Source organism: Lipotes vexillifer, unplaced genomic scaffold (assembly GCF_000442215.2).
Source record: "Lipotes vexillifer unplaced genomic scaffold, Lipotes_vexillifer_v1.1 scaffold286, whole genome shotgun sequence".
Lineage (NCBI taxonomy): Eukaryota > Metazoa > Chordata > Mammalia > Artiodactyla > Lipotidae > Lipotes > Lipotes vexillifer.
In genome coordinates this window covers 726,282-747,912 of record NW_006783290.1, presented here as the reverse complement: position 1 = coordinate 747,912, position 21,631 = coordinate 726,282, and the positions used below count along the sequence as shown (strand labels likewise).

The 21,631-nt window shown below is 36.2% G+C and overlaps 1 protein-coding gene across 4 annotated transcripts in view; it reads right to left on the bottom strand.

The window, feature by feature from the left end:
• The window catches only part of RPS6KA6 (ribosomal protein S6 kinase A6), a 174,396-nt gene that overhangs the window by 90,086 nt on the left and 62,679 nt on the right, over positions 1–21,631 (bottom strand). For 2 of the 4 annotated variants that reach the window (XM_007455924.1, XM_007455925.1), the window contains 3 exons: positions 15,413–15,538; positions 8,395–8,473; positions 7,645–7,725 (listed from right to left, as the gene is read on the bottom strand). In XM_007455924.1, the coding sequence (XP_007455986.1) occupies positions 7,645–7,725; positions 8,395–8,473; positions 15,413–15,538 (286 nt within the window). The remainder of the gene's footprint in view (positions 1–7,644; positions 7,726–8,394; positions 8,474–15,412; positions 15,539–21,631) is intronic. The other 2 variants (XM_007455927.1, XM_007455926.1) reach the window with 1 other exon arrangement.

The following is a 21,631-nucleotide window of genomic DNA, read 5'->3' as shown; positions in this document are numbered from 1 at the left end:
TAGAGGCTTGTCTGCTCACTCGCTGGGGTGGGCGGGGCTGGGAGCTGAGGCTTGGGTTTTGGTCGGAGCGCAGGGAGAGGACTGGGGTTGGCGGCGTGAATACAGCCTGCAGGGTATTAGTGCACCACGGCTAGCCGGGAGGGAGTCCGGGGAAAAGTCTGGACCTACTGAAGAGGCAAGAGACCTTTGCTTCCCTCTTTGTTTCCTGGTGAATGAGAAGAGGGGATTAAGAGTGCAGCTTAAAGGAGCTCCAGAGACAGGCACCAGCCGCAGCTAATAGCGTGGACCCCAGAGATGGTCATGAGATGCTAAGGCTGCTGCTGCGGCCACCAAGAAGCCTGTGTGCGAGAACATGTCACTATCCACACCTCCCTTCCAGGGAGCCTGTGCAGCCCGCCATTGCCAGGGTCCCAGGATCCAGGGACAACTTCCCAGGGAGAATGCACTGCGTGCCTCAGGCTGCTGCAATGTCCTGCCGCCCTCTGCCACCACAAGCTCGCCCCGCATCCGCACCTGACCCTCCCCATGGCCTGAGTGAGCCAGAGCCTCCAAAGCAGCTAGTCCTTTAACGGCTTCCTGTCTGAGTGAAGAACAGATGCCCTGAAGCGACCTACACGCAGAGGCGGGACAAAATTCAAAGCTGAGCCCCAGGAGCTGTGGGAACAAAGAACAGAAAGGGAAATCTCTCCCAGCCACCTCAGAAGCAGCGGATTAAAGCTCCACAATCAACTTGAAGTACCCTGCATCTGTAGAATATATGAATAGACAACAAATCAGCCCAAATTGAGGAGATGGACTTTGAGAGCAAGATTTATTATTTTTTTCCACTTTTCCTCTTTTTGTGAGTGTGTATGTGTATGATTCTGTGTGAGATTTTGTCTGTGTAGCTTTCTTTCACCATTTGTCCTAGGGTTCTATCCTTCCTTTTTTTTCTTTTTTCCTTTTTAAAAAAGTTTCTTTCTTGATAATTATTTTTTATTTTAATAACTATTTTATTTTATCTTATTTTCTTTTTCTTTTCTTTCTTTCTTTCTTTCTACATTTTCTCCCTTTCATTCTGATTCATGTGGATGAAAGGCTCCTGGTTCTGCAGCCAGGAGTCAGTGCTGGGCCTCTGAGGCAGGAGAGCGAACTTCAGAACACTGGTCCACAAGAGACCTCCCAGCTCCACATAACATCAAACGGCAAAAATCTCCCAGAGATCTCAATCTCAACACCAGCACGCAGCTTCATTCAACGACCAGCAAGTTACACTGCTTGACACCCTTTGCCAAACAGCTAGGAAGACAGGATCACAACCCCACCCATTAGCAGAGAGGCTGCCTAAAATCATAATAAGTCCACAGACACCCCAAAATACACCACCAAACATGGACCTGCCTACCAGAAGGACAAGATCCAGCCTCATCCACCAGAACACAGGTACTAGTCCCCTCCACCAGGAAGCCTACACAACCACTGAACCAACATTAGCCACTGGGGACAAACACCAAAAACAACAGGAACTATGAACCTGCAGCCTGCAAAAAGGAGACCCCAAACACAGTAAGATAAGCAAAATGAGAAGACATAAAAACACAGCAGATGAAGGAGCAAGATAAAAACCCACCAGACCTAACAAATGAAGAGGAAATAGGCAGTCTACCTGAACAAGAATTCAGAATAATGATAGTAAAGATGACCCAAAATCTTGGAAATAGAATAGACAATATGCAAGAAACAGTTAACAAGGACCTAGAAGAAATAAAGATGAAACAAGCAATGATGAACAACACAATTAATGAAATTAAAAATACTCCAGATGGGATCAGTGGCAGAATAACGTATAAGTGACCTGGAAGATAAAATAGTGGAAATAACTACTGCAGAGCAGAATAAAAAAAAAGAATGAAAAGAACTGAGGACAGTCTCAGAGACCTCTGGGACAACATTAAACGCACCAACATTCAAATTATAGGGGTTGAAAGGAAATCGTTAATCAAGTCCAGGAAGCACAGAGAGTCCCATACAGGATAAATTCAAGGAGAAATACGCCAAGACACATATTAATCAAACTGTCAAAAACTAAATACAAAGAAAGCATATTAAAAGCAGCAAGGGAAAAACAACAAATAACACACAAGGGAATCCCCATAAGGTTAACAGCTGATCTCTCAGCAGAAACTCTACAAGCCAGAAGGGAGTGGCAGGACATACTGAAAGTGATGAAGGAGAAAAACCTGCAACCAAGATTACTCTACCCAGCAAGGATCTCATTCAGATTTGATGGAGAAATTAAAACCTTTACAGACAAGCAAAAGCTGAGAGAGTTCAGCACCACCAAACCAGCTTTACAACAAATGCTAAAGGAACTTCTCTAGACAAAAACACAAGAGAAGGAAAAGTCCTATAATAACGAACCCAAAACAATTTAGAAAATGGGAATAGGAACATACATATCGATAATTACCTTAAATGTAAATGGACTAAATGCTCCCACCAAAAGACACAGATTGGCTGAATGGATACAAAAACAAGACCCATATATATGCTGTCTACAAGAGACACACTTCAGACCTAGAGACACATACAGACTGAAAGTAAGGGGATGGAAAAAGATATTCCATGCAAATGGAAACCAAAAGAAAGCTAGAGTATCAATTCTCATATCAGACAAAATAGACTTTAAAATAAAGACTATTAGAAGAGACAAAAAGGACACTGCATAATGATAAAGGGATCAATCCAAGAAGAAGATATAGCACTTGTAAATATTTATGCACCCAACATAGGGCCACCTCAATACATAAGGCAAATAAAAGCAGCCATAAAATGGGAAATCGACAGTAACACATTCATAGTAGGGGACTTTACCACCCCACTTTCCCCAATGGACAGATCAACCAAAATGAAAATAAATAAGGAAACACAAGCTTTAAATGATACATTAAACAAGATGGACTTAATTGATATTTATATGACATTCCATCCAAAAGCAACAGAATACACATTTTTCTGAAGTGCTCATGGAATATTCTCCAGGATAGATCATATCTTGGGTCACAAATCAAGCCTTAGTAAATTTAAGAAAATTGAAATTGTATCAAGTATCTGTCCCGACCACAACGTTATGAGACTAAATATTAATTACAGGAAAAGATCTGTAAAAAATACAAACACATGGAGGCTAAACAACACACTACTTAATAACGAAGTGATCACTGAAGAAATCAAAGAGGAAATAAAAAAATACCTAGAAACAAATGACAATGGAGACACAATGACCCAAAACTTACAGAATGCAGCAAAAGCAGTTCTAAGAGGGAAGTTTATAGCAGTACAAGCCCACCTTAAGAAACAGGAAACATCTCAAATAAACAACCTAACCTTGAACCTAAAGCAATTAGAGAAAGAAGAACAAAAAAAAAACAAACCAAAGTTAGCAGAATGACATAAATCATAAAGATCAGATCAGAAATAAATGAAAAAGAAATGAAGGAAACGATAGCAAAGATGAATAAAACTAAAAGCTGGTTCTTTGAGAATATAAACAAAATTGATAAACCAATAGTCAAACTCATCAAGAAAAAAAAGGGTGAAGACTCAAATCATTAGTATCAGAAATGAAAAAGGAGAAGTAACAACCAACACTGCAGAAATACAAAAGATAATGAGAGATTACTACAGGCAACTCTATGCCAATAAAATGGACAACCTGGAAGAAATGGACAAATTCTTAGAAATGCACAACATGCCAAGACTGAATCAGTAAGAAATACAAAATATGAACAGACCAATCACAAGCACTGAAATTGAAAATGTGATTAAAAATCTTCCAACAAACAAAACTCCAGGACCAGATGGCTTCACAAGCGAATTCTATCAAACATTTACTGAAGAGCTAATACCTATCCTTCTCAAACTCTTCCAAAATAGAGCAGAGGGAGGAACACTCCCAAACTCATTCTACGAGACCACCATCACCCTGATACCAAAACCAGACGAGGATGTCACAAAGAAAGAAAACTACAGGTCAATATCACTGATGAACATAGATGCAAAAATGCTCAATGAAATACTAGCAAACAGAATGCAACAGCACATTAAAAGGACCACACACCGTGATAAAGTGGGGTTTATTCCAGGAATGCAAGGATTCTTCAATATACACAAATCGATCAACGTGATACACCATATTAACAAACTGAAAGAGAAAAACCATATGGTGATCTCAATAGATGCAGAGAAAGCTTTCGACAAAATTCAACACCAATTTATGATAAAAACCCTCCAGAAAGTAGGCACCGAGGGAACTTTCCTCAACATAATAAAGGCCATATATGATAAGCCCACAGCCAACATCATCCTCAATGGTGAAAAACTGAAAGCATTTCCACTAAGATCAGGAACAAGACAAGGTTGCCCACTCTCACCACTCTTATTCAACATAGTTTTGGAAGTTTTAGCCACAGCAATCAGAGAAGAAAAGGAAATAAAATGAATCCAAATTGGAAAAGAAGAAGTAAAGCTGTCCCTGTTTGCAGGTTTCATGATACTATACAGAGAGAATCCTAAAGATGCTACCAGAAAACTACTAGAGCTAATCAATGAATTTGGTAAAGTAGCAGGATACAAAATTAATGCACAGAAATGTCTGGCATTCCTAGACACTAATGATGAAAAATCTGAAAGTGAAATCAAGAAAACACTCCCATTTACCATTGCAACAAAAATAATAAAATACCGAGGAATAAACCTACCTAAGGAGACAAAAGACCTGTATGCAGAAAATAATAAAACACTGATGAAAGAAACTAAAGATGATACAAATAGATGGAGAGATATACCATGTTCTTGGATTGGAAGAATCAACATTGCAAAAATGACTCTACTACCCAAAGCAATCTACAGATTCAATGCAATCCCTATCAAACTACCACTGGCATTTTTCACAGAACTAGAACAAAAAATTTCACAATTTGTATGGAAACACAAAAGAGCCCGAATAGCCAAACGAATCTTGAGAACAAAAAACGGAGCTGGAGGAATGAGGCTCCCTGACTTCAGACTATACTACAAAGCTACAGTAATCAAGACAGTATGGTACTGGCACAAAAACAGAAATATAGAGCAATGGAACAGGATAGAAAGCCCAGAGATAAACCCATGCACATATGTTCACCTTACTTTGATAATCGAGGCAGGAATGTACAGTGGAGAAAGGACAGACTCTTCAATAAGTGGTGCTGGAAAAACTGATCAGGTACATGTAAAAGTATGAGATTAGATCACTCCTTAACACCATACACAAAAATAAGCTCAAAATGGATTAAAGACCTAAATGTAAGGCCAGAAACTATCAAACTCTTAGAGGAAATCATAGGAAGCACTCTCTATGACATAAATCACAGCCATATCCTTTTTGACCCACCTCCTAGAGAAATGGAAATAAAAACAAAAATAAACCAATGAGACCTAATGAAACTTCAAAGCTTTTGCACAGCCAAGGAAACCATAAACAAGACCAAAAGACAACCCTCAGATTGGGAGAAAATATTTGTAAATGAAGCAACTGATAAAGGATTAATCTGAAAACTTTATAAGCAGCTCATACAGCTCAATAACAAGAAAAAACCAAACAACCCAATGCACATATGGGCAGAAGATCTAAATAGACATTTCTCCAGAGAAGATATACAGATTGCCAACAAACACATGAAAGAATGCTCAACATCATTAATCATTAGAGAAATGCAAATCAAACTACAATGAGATATCATCTCACAATGGTCAAAGTGGCCATCATCCAAAAATCTAGAAACAATAAATGCTGGAGAGGGTGTGGAGAAAAGGGAACACTCTTGCACTGCTGGTGGGAATGTGAATTGGTACAGTCAGTATGGAGAACAGTATGGAGGTTCCTTAAAAATCTTAAAATAGATCTACCATATGACCCAGCAATCCCACTACTGGGCATATACCCTGAGAAAACCTTAATTCAAAAAGAGTCATGTACCAAAATCTTCATTGCAGCTCTACTTACAATAGCCAGGAGATGGAATCAACCTAAGTGTCTATCATGGCATGAATGGATAAAGAAGATGTGGCACATATATACAATGGAATATTACTCAGCCATAAAAAAGAAATGAAATTGAGTTATTTGTAGTGAGGTGGATGGACCTAGAGTCTGTCATACAGAGTGAAGTAAGTCAGAAAGAGAAAGACAAATACCATATGCTAACACATATATATGGAATTTAAGAAAAAAAATGTCATGAAATACCTAGGGGTAAGACGGAAATAAAGACACAGAACGACTATAGAATGGACTTGCGGATATGGGGAGGGGGAAGGGTAAGCTGTGACAAAATCAGAGAGTGGCATGGACATGTATACACTACCAAATGTAAAATAGATAGCTAGTGGGAAGCAGCCACATAGCACAGGGAGATCAGCTCGGTGCTTTGTGATCACCTGGATGTGTGGGATAGGGAGTGTGGGAGGGAGGGAGATGCAAGAAGGAGGAGATATGGGAACATATGTATATGTATAACTGATTCACTTTGTTATAAAGCAGAAACTAACACACCATTTTAAAGCAATTATTCTCCAATAAGAAAAAAATAAGAGAAAAAACATATGTTGTGGTGTACACACACACACACACACACACACACACTCACACACATACACACACATACACACACACACACAGAGATTATTAATCAGCCATAAAAAAGAATGAAATATTGCCATTTCAACAACATGAATGGACATAGAGAATATTATGTTTAGTGAAAATCAAAGACAAATATTTTATGATATCCCTTCTATGTGGAATCTAAAAAATAAAACTAGGGAATATAACTAAAAAGAAACCGACTCATAGATATAGAGAACAAACTAGTGTTTACCAGTGGGGAGAGGGAGGGGGATGGAGCAAGATAGGGGTAGGGGATTAAGAGGTACAAACTACTATGTATAAAATAAGTAAGCTACAAGGATATATTGTACAACACAAGGATTCATCACCAATATTTTATAGTAAATATAAATGGGATATAACCTTAAAATTGTGAAACACTATATTGTACACCTGAAACTTATATGATACTGTAAGTCAACTATATCTCAATTAAAAAAAAAAAAAATCCTCCGAACTGTCTGACTCCAAATTCATGTTCTTCCCATTGTACCTATTGCTTCTCACTGGTATTCCTCTCCTGCCAAACATAAGAAAAAATAACTCAAATAGACTAATATACCATATGGTCCTCTTCAACAGAATGAGGAAGTAAGATTAATATGCTCATTATGAACATGTAAGAGGAGCCCTTCCAAACACAAAAATGTTTTGAAGAAATTATCACAGTAGTTTATAGCCTAAGATCCCTGGAGGTATAGCCTAGTACAGAAATACTACTAGACAAGTAATCAGAAGACACTATCCTGTTACCTTAGACAAGTTAACCAACAAATACAGGAAAGACAACTAAAAGTTAGATATTAATTCTTATTTCAGATAAATACATTTTACATAGTTAAATGTATTAAAACATTCCATATTCATTTCCTGTTTGAAGTATTTATACCCTGTTATATTATTGTCTGAAAGGAAATCTTAGTTCTCTAATTCCATATTTTTTTTTAAAGATTACATACCATAGTGCAATTTGACAATAAATGGATGATTTACTTCCACCAGTATATCCCTCTCCATCTTTGTCCGAACTCTGTCTCGAACTAAAAATTACAGAAGGATAGAATATATTGCTCTCGTATATAATTTCAGTAGAGATTCCATCAGTAATTCACCAAACAAAAATACGGAAATATAAAACATAACTTTATAAGTGCCCAAATTTTCAGTCTATATTCCTAGACAGTAATTACCATATTCTCAGAAAGCTAACAAATTCAGTTTAGATCTAGAGATGTGTTAAGGAGACACAAAGTTATTTGGTGAATAAGCATTTATTATATATTAGTCTCCAAATTGTTCAAATGAGTTTATTGATTAAAACTGAACACAGTGTTATTGTTATCACAGCCTGGAAGACAGTGTATATAAGTGTATGCAGGTGGCTGTGCTTTCTCAATATGCAATACCAAAACAGATAGACAGAAAAAATAAGAATCTTGAAATAAAAGAATATAGTTTAATAAAATAAGTTCACTTTAAATAAAACATGTCACTTTTTATCCCATTAAATTTTTACTAGGGTACCCTCTCACTAAATTAGGGTATATGCCAATATCAAACCTAGAAATATCACTTACCACTAGAAATCTGTAACAATTACTAATGTTAAAAGGAAACTAAATCTACTCATCTTATATAAGCAGTACACAGCATATTTCTTAAAACAAGCTTTACCACATTCTATTTTAATAAGCTTTCTAATTTTCTACCTTTTAAAGAAGCTTTTTTTAACACCTTCATTGCATAGAGCTGTCCAGCATCAGGACCAGTCTTCTTTCTAACAAGAAACTAATAGGAGGAGAATTAAAATAGAATGTGGTAAAGCTTGTTTTAAGAAATATGCTGTGTACTGCTTATATAAGATGAGTAATTCCTGCTAAACATATACATTAACACATACGTACGGCCTTGCATTTTCTCTAATTTTATAAAGATATACTTTTCCCTATAAATTATACTTGGTTAATATTTTCTCACTTTCAGTCACATAGTGAATCACACTCCCATACATCCTATTGTGGAAAAGAAAATTTAAAAGAACATTTGAGAAGTTTCTGATGTAAGAGATAAATAATATAATGAAAGACAATTTGAGCTAAGGGAGCTCCTTATAAGACCCAAGCTCCTTTTTGTTACCTTAATAAGGAGCAAACAAATGTGATGACCATTAATTTGATACCTTCATTTCTACTTCCCTATTGGTCCATTTTAGAAGTTACCAGGTATTTTGTTTTCTAATAAGAAATCAGAGGCAATTCTTATCTGTCTGCCAAGAAAAAGAATCAAGATGGCAAATATTTCAATAAAGAAATGAAAGTTAAATTATTTAAAGTTACCAAGTAAGCTTAAGTAATATCTCATATTTTCAAACCAGGATTATGACTCATTAAAAGTTAAGTTTAAAAAAGCCTCAGTTATAAAGATAACTATGAGTATATTACAGTTTTATGAGTTATTTATTAGTAAAGGGTTGTTTCAATTTTTTAATTATTTAGTAAAACGTGTTCACTGCCTTACCTGCCATCCTCAACTCTAGCAAGTTCTATGTAAGTGTTGCTTAACTTTAAAATGTGGTCAAGTAACTAACTTTTTCACACAAAACTGCAGATGGGAGAGCTTTTAAGTATTTTTTTGTCTTGCCTCTTTCCTAAGGTAGAGCTTAAAACCCTTTAATCCAAATATTTTATGTGGTAATTATGTATCAGCCAACTGGGCAGGTGAGGGGGTGGAATATTTACTTAATTTAATCTCTGCTTCTCCTATTCTTTATATCAGACCTAAACTCAAGGACCATTTCAGGTTTACAGTTTTCATACTCATCTAGTGTAGTGCTTCTCACACTTTCTGTGTAGACCAACCAGTCTTTTTTTCCCCCATTTCTCCAAGTCCATTGCAGACCATACTTCTATAAAATATAATCAAAATGAATTATTTAGAAAATTGAAATTTAAATGTCATAAAATACAATCCCTTTTTATACTAATTGATTCTAGACATAAAATTACTTTGTCAAATTTCTGTAAAAGTTGATAAATGCTTACTCTCAGTTTTTGAACATCTCTTACAGTAAGCCAGTAACAGTTCATACCACACTTGGAGTAGACTAATCAAGAGAATTCACATATTAACAGATGGCTGGGATTTGCAACATAAAACTATCTTTGGAGAAAAGAAAAGTTCAGGGCTTGAACCAAATCATAAATTTGCATTTCACCATAAACATTTCTGTACTGAAAGGACTAACAAAGCTGCTACCCTATGTTACTTTCATGTCTAATATCTACTCTGAACTCCAACAAGATCTCCCCAAACAATGTAGAACCCCAAGGAAGTGTGCATTGCCACAGAAGATTTCAGTAGCTTCATTCCATGGAGTTCTTTTTAGTGCATTTAAACTTGGAGAGGATAGTCCTAAAAATCCATGATTTTTCACTGATGAAAATAGTAAGCAATGGAACAGAATGTCAAATTTAACACACCTATAGCCTACCCTCGGTCTCCTTTATAACGAAGATTCACTAGAAAATAAAATTAGTATTTTATAAATGAACAGGGCTAAATCAGGCTTTTTAATCACAGAAGAATATATTCAATCTGGGTTAGAGAGAATACAAACACAAACTAGATTACCATGGTGTTCTAAATGTCATATAAAACTTATTGAGTGAGCTAAAGAATCTATGACCCCAGATGCACATTTTCTTATCTGTATTTTTCAAGTTTCCTGCTGTTGGCAAACAAGTGGACTTGTACGTATTTGTATAGCTGATTTCAGTCTATATCAGTTTTTTAAACAGCAGGTTAAATTAATTGCCATAACACACACACACACACACACACACACGCACACACACACACACACACAAAAGCTTCAAAGCTAAGCAAACGGCATTAACCCTAAGCACCAGACTTAAAGTTTTCATTCAGTTTTACTGATATGGGCAAATAAAGGTAGATAAACAGTTTCCTCTTTCCTAATCAATATGATGTGACCAAGATGTTGACAACAAAGGAGTCAAGTCATTTCTTGAGTGTTGACTACACCACAAGTAAGAGAACTATCTTTCTCAGTCTCTTCCAAGAAAGCAATTCTCAATATTTTTGGTCTCAAGAATTCTTTTACTTTGCTGTACAGTAGAAACTAACATAACATTGTAAAGTAGCTATACTCCAATAAATATTAAAAAAAAAGAAAAAGAAAAACCTTAAAGATGATAAACATAATAAAAAAAAAAGAATTCTTTTACAATCCTAAAAATTACTGATGACTCTAAAGTACTTTTGTTTTTGTGGGTTATATCTATTGATATTTACTATATTAGAAATTAAAACAGAAAAAATTAACTATGTATTGATTCATTAAAAATAATAAATATCTGTTATATGTGAATAAATATTTTTATAAAGATAACTATATTTTTTCCAAAACAAAAAAATCAATGAGAAGATTGACACTGATCTACATTTTTGCAAGTCTCTAATATCTGGCTTAACAGAAGACAGTTGGATTCTCATACCTGCTTCTACATTCAATCTGTTGCAATTAAGTAATTTTGCTTAAATTATAAGAAGAAAATCAGGCCTCACACAGATATGTATTTGGAAAAGGGAGTACTATTTTAATAGCCTTTCCATATAATTGTAGTTATTCTTTTTTGATACGACACAAGAATTTGACAAGTGGCAGTTTCTTAAAGATCAGTTGCAATGAAAAATCTGAAACCACATCAATTGACTGTCCATATTCTGTTATATAATAATCCATGGTCTACCTGACACTTTGAATGGATTTTGTACTGTTGTCTGATTTGATAACATCATGTGTTTGGTCAACTCAAAAACATCGGTTCACTGAGTTATGCAGATCTTCCAAATGTTGACAGTAGCAATCTCATCAGGAAAGTCTTTTGAGTATTGAGAAGAGTTGAGCCCACAGTGGCAAATAAAAATTTTCCAAAATTCTAATTTTTTGCTTCAAAGCTCAAATTTTATCATTGACAAAAATATTATCAGTTGTTTTCCATGAAATAACAGGTTCGCTCCATTCATTTTTGAGAAAACATCTACCAAATACCCAAGTTTAAGTAACCATAGTTTGTCGATCATTCTTTCAAGTAAAAATGCTTTTCCATGAAAAAAGTGTCTAATTTAGCTCACAGCTCAAAAAGTTGCAAAAGTGCTGTCTTGAGACAATCATACTTTTGGTATGCAGCTAAAGTACTTTGTGTACTTCTCAATTTCATCACACAATATTAAGAAGATGTGTACTCAAGGGTTGATACTTGATAAATTTAATCACTGTTAAAACCTCGAGGACATTCTTAAGTAAAACACATTTTTTTTTAACTGTAAGTGGGTGACAGTGAAGAATATGATTACTGATGTAGTTTAAAATCACTTCCTTGACTGTGCCAAAGTGCCAAAAGTTTTACAAATAATATCTTAGTATTATAAAACAGTCTTGACCTTGAGAACCCCCTGAAAGTGTCCTGTGGATATCCAGGGGTAGTAAGACCCCACTTTGAGAACCACTGTTCTAGAACACAGCCTTTAGTGGAGTTGAAAAGAATGGAATACAGAGGGTAAAAAGAGACAATTAAAGAAGAAAGGAAAAACTCTAGGCTTTAAAAAAGACACACAAAGCAGCCACTTTTCCCCTATCTCTTAAAACACTCACTAGTATCTCAATATGGCATCTAATAGAAGCCATCATTCACAGTCTAGAGATGTAACTGTTTACTTGTTCATTACCTGATTTGTTCTTTTCAGGTCTAATGAGTGAACTTTCCTAGCATAAGAAAACATCATCTCACTCTGCTCTCTTCCCATCATCAACTACAGAAGAAGCTGCATGACTTCAAACTACTGTTTCTAAAAACATCTCTTTCCTGATCAGAGAGGTTTCTTTTCAGTCACCCTAATCCAATTCTCAGAAATTGTTCAGAAGAGAAATGAATGAGTGAATTACTCCAATATACTTTTCTCTCTGTCATATGGACTTTTATATTTTCCGTTAAGAAGTGTTTGCTGAAGTGAACTGCAGAACTGCCCAGCTTTAACACTGATTGAAGAGAAAGGACCATTTGCAAGAAATTTTAAGTTGTAAACATATATTTTTAAAACTATCTCTTGATAGCTAATCAATTACTAAGGAGGGCAAGGGTGTGATATTTTCAAAAATCCATTTTTAAGTCCTATATTTAAAGACTTTACTATCACAAAAGCAAAAACAATATGAAGCATGAATGTTAAAATGTATGTATGATTTGTGTAAATGATTTGACATGTGAAATATATGAAAGGCTAGTCTGACAATGTCAAACATGTTTTCAAGTGTTTTATTTTATTGTGTTTTAAAATAACTAATGTAAGTTGTTTGGTATACTTCATTTCAATTCACACATTACTTGATGTGCTTAGTACAGAATTTTATATGCATCTTTTATGATAATGCATGCTTCTTTAAAGTAAAATTTTACAACTGATTTTCGTAGGATTTTTTCCCAATTAAATAGACTATATAGATGTTCAATGTCACAAAGCATTATATAGGTTAAAATTCCATTTATTGCATTTTAACAATGGGACTTTCACAGAAAAACTTATAAATAAGACTGCAGCCCAAAGTTTCTTGGAATTGCTCCTACACTTATCTGATTCACAGCCTTGGCCAAATTCCTGAATAGGTTCAGCATATAACAAGTCCCACCCACACAATGCCTACTCAAATGACATAATACTGACAAGCAAGTACGTTCACATCCTAAGAAGAAAAAAATAAGCCACCTCCTTAATATTTCTTTGGTTGATGAACTGCACAAGGATCACTATTCTGTATTTTAGTATTAGGAATTTTTAAAAGGCTTCTATGATATCCTTGTTAAACCAAAGTTCCTGTACAAAGCTGAGTGTTCCCTGAATATTTTAAGGACTGCATTGAAAACTTGTCAGCATGTTACTATAATTAATGTGAAGAAGTTACTGAAGACATTTTATTATGTTATACTGTATTTTCTTCATGAAGCCCCATAAGAAAAATTTCTCTGGTCTGTTTGATCTGGTTCTTAAAGATACTGTCAATAATCATACAATTAAATGTTTCAGCCTCTTTATAATGGCTGCCAAAATATTTGTCTTCACTTTTGCCCCATTTCTAGGCCCTTATACAATGCATCTGTGAACAACAGAGTTTATTCCTGGCTTCATCTCATCTTTCCTGCTCTAATTTTTCTAATTCCATCATCTTCCCCACTTATTTTAAATTGTATTTTATTTAGTATTCATCTACGAAAGCCTTAAATCCTTTCTGGAACAAAGCTGGATATAAATAAATACACATATGAATAAATTTATATATATCAAATGACAAAACATATACTTTTAATGGCTTGAAATGATTGCCTGGTGATATTTTATCTGAGTTGCTATGTAAGCATTTATATATTGGGGATGTAAAAGAACTTCATCTCTGTTCTAAAATTAACATCATAAAATATAATGTAAAATATTTGTTTATATACTGTACTTTTAGTAACTTTAAAAAATAAAGGTGTTCAAAATGCACATGCCTACTCTACAGGTCAATTCTATAAATACACCCCCCACACATACAATCTATTGAAAGCTCCTTCTAGTTTTACTCTCCCTAGCACAACTATTCAAGTCCTATCTCCTTGTCATCATATACCTCCTGTACCAATTCACTGCCAAACCATAATCCACCTTAGCTTGTACTTTTTGTGTCCTGAAAATGTTTCTCTGTATTTTACATGTTGTATTCTATACCACACAGGTATCAGATTACTTTAAGACAACTATGTCTACTTTATATTAACCAATGCTGTTTCTTAAAGTGTTATACACAAACCAGGTGTTCAATAAATATCTTTCTTTTATAATGTTTCAGAGCATAATAAATAAGCAATGCTCAACTTCCTTACTTTCCCCTTTGAAACTAAATCTCAGCCACCCTGAAATTAGTAGTTTCTCATTAACTTCCTCCCCTTAAATTGCCACTGTTGCTGTTTCCTAAAGGCTGTTACTTAATATGTGTATGCAATACTTTTCATGTCTTAGATGTTAGGTATACAAAAGTCAGGAACCGGACCTACATACATCTTTTCCAAGAATCATATACCATTAAGCCCTTAATAACCAATTTTAATAATGAGTGTCAGAGTTTATCTTCCTCAATTTTTCTTTTTCCCTTGAAATTTAAGCCCTTTGAAGGCAGGAGTTTCACATAATCCATATATCACCCAGTACTTACCATAGCTGAACTTTATACACATATTTGCTTTAAAAGATGATAGATTAATTCATGTGTTCAGTACATGAATTGATACATACATTCTGACTTCTGTGATAGAGCTAAGGAATACAGATGAAATCACCAAGAAAGAAAGCTAAGGTCATGCCAGCATGTGAACAGAGAAACAAGATCTCTTTTACAAAATTCAAACTTTCTTGATTTAGGCAGCTAATAAATAGCAGGCTATATTTTGTCCTAGAGATATCAGTGAACCCAGGGGATTAGAAAACCTTTAGTATTACAGAGAAGTATAAATAAATTGAACTAAAAATACAACAGAAATAAAAAGGAGTAAAATTAGAGCCGCCTTTGTGTGTATCCTTTGACAATTTAGAAACAGCACATTTATCAGATTTCTACCTATGTGTATACTTTTTTGCTAAATGTTTAGAAGAAAAACAAATGGGGAAAAAGGCATCTATTACCTTTCCAAAGGATCCCTGACCAAGAACTTTGAGTAACTCAAATTGTGCAGGATCTGCTTTCTCATATCCTTCCTTAACGTGATGAGTAATAGGGATTTCTTTAACAACTCCTTCATCCTGAAAAAAGAAATCCAAGTAATACTCAAATATACTTACAACATCTTATTATTAGCTCCATTTAGAACCAGAAATCACAACAGAAATAATTTAATACCTAACTCCTTAAATCTAGCACAGAGTTTTATGGGCTATTAGCATTCCCATTTCCTGGGTTTTCTAACACATAGAGATAGAACATCACCACCACCACCCCTATTATATAATTTCATGTAAACAGAAGCATGTAAAATCTATGCTTCAGCTTCTGTTCCAACTAGGTAGAGACAGAAGAAAAACATCAACAACTAACAAGAGTCTTAAGAACCTCAATGGAGTATGACTTATGAGGTAGATGCAGAGAAAGTCAAGAGATAGATAAAACCTTGTAAATTGTGGGACATGACAAAAAATGTGAACCTCAAGAGTTCTTTTTTTTTTTTTTTTTTTTGTTTCGTTTAAAATGTATTCTTACCAAGAAATTGCAGGGTGCTATATTGAATGCACTTTCTAGTCTGGGAAATGTAGTCTAGCTGTATATCCAGTAAGAGATAATATAGGTTTGGTGAATAGCTGGCAGTTTTTATGATATAACTAGATGTGTGTGTATAAACATATATGATAATAAGTTTTTTATTAAGTTTTAGTTTTGTTTTGTTTTCTTTTTTGCGGTACGCGGGCCTCTCACCGCCGCGGCCCCTCCCGCCGCGGAGCACAGGCTCCGGACGCGCAGGCCCAGCGGCCACGGCCCACGGGCCCAGCCGCTCCGCGGCACGCGGGACCCTCCCGGACCGGGGCACGAACCCGCGCGCCCCGCATCGGCAGGCGGACTCCCAACCACCGCGCCACCAGGGAAGCCCAAGAGTTCTTTTAAATAGTATTTCACTATACCATTTTAAGTAGTCAGTAATATATGAATATTTAAATGTCCAGCTACCCATATCAATGAAAAAGAAACTAGCCTAGACAAACAAAATCCGCAAAGCCCAAAACTATGTTTCCAGGCCATGAGCCTACTTTTATTGAAACTTTATATATAAATTATATGCCAGATTTACTACCACCTGGGTCAGGCAGAAGGAAGTCACCTTGGAAGTGTTTCTGCTCCTTCATATAGGACTTTATATCAAGACTACACTCAGGAGAACTGTAATTCTAGTCCCTAGCACAGTAGCTAAGATGAAAAAAAAACCCTCAAATGTATTATATATCACAAAATAACAAAAGCTGGGATATATTATCCAACCTTCTGACTCTATAGGGGAGAAAACTGAGACACACAGAGTTTAAGTTCATGTGACTAATTAATCATGATGTCTAGAAGTCTTGGTAGCTTTCCATTACATCATATCAATTCTGGTCTGGGTGGCAAGAATGTCCCCAATCCATTCACCCTTTAATTAACTGATTAATCAATGGTGACTGTGGTCAAAATGGGCAAGAGCATGGTCCCAAGTAAGCTGGATTCATGGCAGCTAAAATAATTGCCATGTTACATAAGTAGTCAGACATCTACTCTCAAAGAAGGGTATCAAGCAGAGGAGTTTCAGCTTTAGGTATTAAGAACCACTAATCAGTCAGAAATGAAGTATCTGTTCTGAAAATATGTCCATGGATGTTTCTTATAGATCAAAAGAGTATTTCACTGGACTCTTTTTTTTTTAATTTAACATCTTTATTGGAGCATAATTGCTTCACAATGGTGTGTTAGTTTCTGCTTTATATCAAAGTGAAACAGTTATACATATACATATGTTTCCATATCTCCTCCCTCTTGAATTTCCCTCCCTCCCACCCTCTCTATCCCACCCCTCTAGGTGGTCACAAAGCATGGAGCTGATCTCCCTGTGCTATGCGGCTGCTTCCCACCAGCTATCTATTTTATGTTTGGTAGTGTATATATGTCCATGCCACTCTCTCACTTTGTCACAGCTTACCCTTCCCCCTCCCCATATCCTCAAGTCCATTCTCTAGTAGGTCTGTGTCTTTATTCCCCTCTTACCCCTAGGTTCTTCATGTCTTTTTTTTTTCTTAGATTCCATATATATGTGTTAGCATACAGTATTTGTTTTTCTCTTTCTGACTTACTTCACTCTGTATGACAGACTCTAGGTCCATCCACCTCACTACAAACAACAATTTCGTTTCTTTTTATGGCTGAGTAATATTCCATTGTGTATATGTGCCACACCTTCTTTATCCATTCATCTGTTGATGGACACTTAGGTTGCTTCCATCTCCTGGCTATTGTAAATAGAGCTGCAATGAACATTTTGGTACACGACTCTTTTTGAATTATGGTTTTCTCAGGGTATATGCCCAGTAGTGGGTTTGCTGGGTCATATGGTAGTTCTATTTGTAGTTTTATAAGGAACCTCCATACTGTTCTCCATAGTGGCTGTAAAAATACACATTCCCACCAGCAGTGCAAGAGTGTTCCCTTTTCTCCACACCCTCTCCAGCATTTATTGTTTCTGGATTTTTTTGATGATGGCCATTCTGACCAGTGTGAGATGATATCTCATTGTAGTTTTGATTTGCATGTCTCTAATGATTAATGATGTTGAGCATTCTTTCATGTGTTTGTTGGCAATCTGTATATCTTCTTTGGAGAAATGTCTGTTTAGGTCTTCTGCCCATTTTTGGATTGGGTTGCTTGTTTTTTTGTGATTGAGGTGCATGAGCTGCTTGTAAATTTTGGAGATTAATCTTTTGTCAGTTGCTTCATTTGCAAATATTTTCTCTCATTCTGAGGGTTTCACTGGACTCTTTTAAGTAGCTATGAGCATAAGTTTCCCCTTTTCAAGGCGTCTTTTTTTTTTTTTTTTGCCGTATGTGGGCCTCTCACTGTTGTGGCCTCTCCCATTGTGGAGCACAGGCTCCGGACGAGCAGGCTCAACGGCCATGGCTCACGGGCCCAGCCGCTCCACGGCATGTGGGATCCTCCCAGACCGGGGCACGAACCCGTATCCCCTGCATCGGCAGGCGGACTCTCAACCACTGCGCCACCAGGGAAGCCCTTTTTTTTGTTTTTTTTGTTTTTTTTGTTTTGTTTTGTTTTGTTTTTTTTCAAGGCGTCTTTTTTGTAAAAAGTCAAGGACCATTTTTAATGCAAATACATATGTTCTGTAGCTGACATTTTGGAATTATATTAAAGTATGGCATATCTTTATGCACTTTTGCAATACATGTACATCAAAAGCAACGTCAAATTGTATACTCATTAATATTATTTTAACTGATTTTATACCACATATTATGAATGTAGTAATAGTCTTCAAAGAATGGTATATAACAAAAGCATACTGGAAGTTTTCTCCAGTGTAAAGAACACTGATGGAAGAGTCACAGACTAAGTTTTCCTCCTAGTTTTCCCATGCATAAGCTAAGCAGCCTTGGCCAAATCACAAACTACTCTACTTCAGTGTTCTCAGAAGACAAACAGATTATGTTAGACTGTTCTTTAAAGTCCCCTTCAAGTCTGTGATATTATATTGAACACAATATAATATTTTTATGTTTAAGAAGGCACTTCAGTTTCTGCCACATTTAAGATCATCATTATAAACATGGGTCATGACATCGTTTTTTAAAAAATGTTCAGAGCTAGGAAACAACTGTACTTTATCCTACTTAGTTTCACCAAACCTAAGCAAGTCTTCAGAAGGAAATGTCTGCTCAATGCCTCTTCTAATTAAAATCCACATATGCCCATCCTTTAAAAATGCAATATATCTTTCGATTTTTAGCAGCATTACACTATAAAATTTCAAACATGAAAATGCTATTAGATAAGAAAAGACATCTTTTCCCAGCAGACAGCCAGCAAAGCATATCGTTACACTGTGTCCTAACAACTTATTACCTTGTCTTTCTCTCCCACTAGACAGGTAAGCAACCTGTATCCAGGTAATATCACATTCATGTCTGCATTCATAATGCTTAGCACAATATTTGTTTGACCTTATGAGAGCAGACAGCCCAAAAAATCCAACCAATTTCATAAAAAGGGAATGATGAGAAACTTATTTTCTAAAATAAAGATTTGTAAAAGTAAAATTAATCAATAAGAAACTTCAAAATTATTTTGTAAATACCTTTTTAAAAAACAGAAAATTATGTATGAAGAATTTATTTTTAAACATATAAAGGTAATAGGGAAACAGGAGATTCATTCTGAATAATGGAATTATGTCAATTTTGAATATAACTGACTTTGTGATGACAATATATCTAAATTTAATAATATAAGCATTTTTCCTTAGATATGAGGAATATAAATAAACATTTTTCCAGATAATTCATGATTTGGCCACGCCACATGGCATGCGGGAACTTATTTATCCAACCAGGGATCGAACCATACTCCCTGCAGTGGAAGTGCAGACTCCTAACCACTGGACCACCAGGGAATTCTTCATGATCAGTATTTTTATTACACTGTGTTGTACTCAACACAAATGAAGGGTATGATGACCCCAGAATCTGCACTTTTAAAAAAAATGCTGATATTAACTTACTGATTGCTCATCTGCCTGTTATAGATATATGTTCCTAGACAAACAACTATATGTATATTACTAAACTATAGATAGTTTGCCTTTAAGTAAACAGTTGTTTACAATGCTCTAGTTTCAAAAAAATCACTTATAAAATATTTATTCAATATGCATGTTTGGTTCCCACCCTGAGAGATTATGGTTCATTAGAATTAGGATGGGGTGGGGGGAAGGAGTCAAGATGGCAGAATAGGAGGAGACAGAATTCATCTCTCCTGACACATGCATAAAGAATACATCCACAAACGGAACAATTCTCATAAAGCACCGGATGAACATTAGTGGAAGACTTCAGACACCGAAAAGGACAAGAAAAAACCCCTTGCAATGGGGTAGGATGAAAGAAAGAAAAAAAGAAAAGGGGACTCATAAAAGGGACCAGTGACCGTGGCACGAAGGTGAAGTCCTTGTTGTTGTTTTTTTTTAATATATTCTTTCTATTTTTACTTTGATTTTTTGTTGTGTTTTTTCCTTGTATTTGGCCCTTTTTTCCATTTTTGATCATTTTTATGTGTTTGTTTTATGTTTCTTTGCTTTTTTTGATGTTTGCTTTCTGTTCTTGTTCTGCTTTTCTTTTTTTTTCCCCTAGTTTAGCCTTTATTGACTGCTTTCATTTTTGAGTTATTTTGTTTGTTCTCTTGTTTTATGTTTTCTTGGGTTTTTTTGTGTGTTTCTTTGTTTCTGTTTGTTTGCTTTTGTTTTAATCAATTGTCTTGGGTTTCGTTTGTATGTTTGTTTTCTTTCTTTTCCTGTGTTGTGGTGGTTGCAGTTTTTTGGGTTTTGTTTCTGCTATTTGCATTGGGTTTTGTCTGTCTGTTGGTTTTGTTTTCCCTTTTTTTCTTTTTTCTCTGGCCACAATGTGCTGCTTGCAGGCTCTTCATTCCCTGGCCAAGGGTCAGGGCTGAGCATCCAGGGTGGGAGTACTCAGTCCAGGATGCTACATCACCAGAGGATTCCCAGGCCCAAGGAATATTAAACGACCATTTTTTTTTGTTTTTTTTGCAGTACGCGGGCCTCTCACTGTTGTGGCCTCTCCCGTTGTGGAGCACAGGCTCCAGACGCGCAGGCTCAGTGGCCATGGCTCATGGGTGCAGCCGCTCTGTGGCATGTGGTATCTTCGCGGACCAGGGCACGAACCCATGTCCCCTGCATTGGCAGGCAGACTCTCAACCACTGCACCACCAGGGAAGCCCCAGGCCCAGGGAACATTAATTGGTGTGTGCTCTCCTGGAGGTATCCATCTCGACACCAAGTCCTGGCTCTGCCCAACTGCCTGCAGGATTTACTGCTTGACACCTTACGCCAAACAACAAGCAACAGAGGAACACAGCCAAACCCATCAGCAGACAGGCTCCTAAAGTCATACTAAGCTAGCAGACACCCCAAAACACACTAACTGATGGAGCCCTGCCTATCAGAGAGAAAAGACTCAGCTACACCCACCAAAGCACCGGCACCATTCCCTCCCACCAGGAAGCCTACACAAACCCCTGCACAACCTCACCCACCAGGGGGCAGATCACAGAAGCAAAAGGAACTATGACCCTGGAGCCTG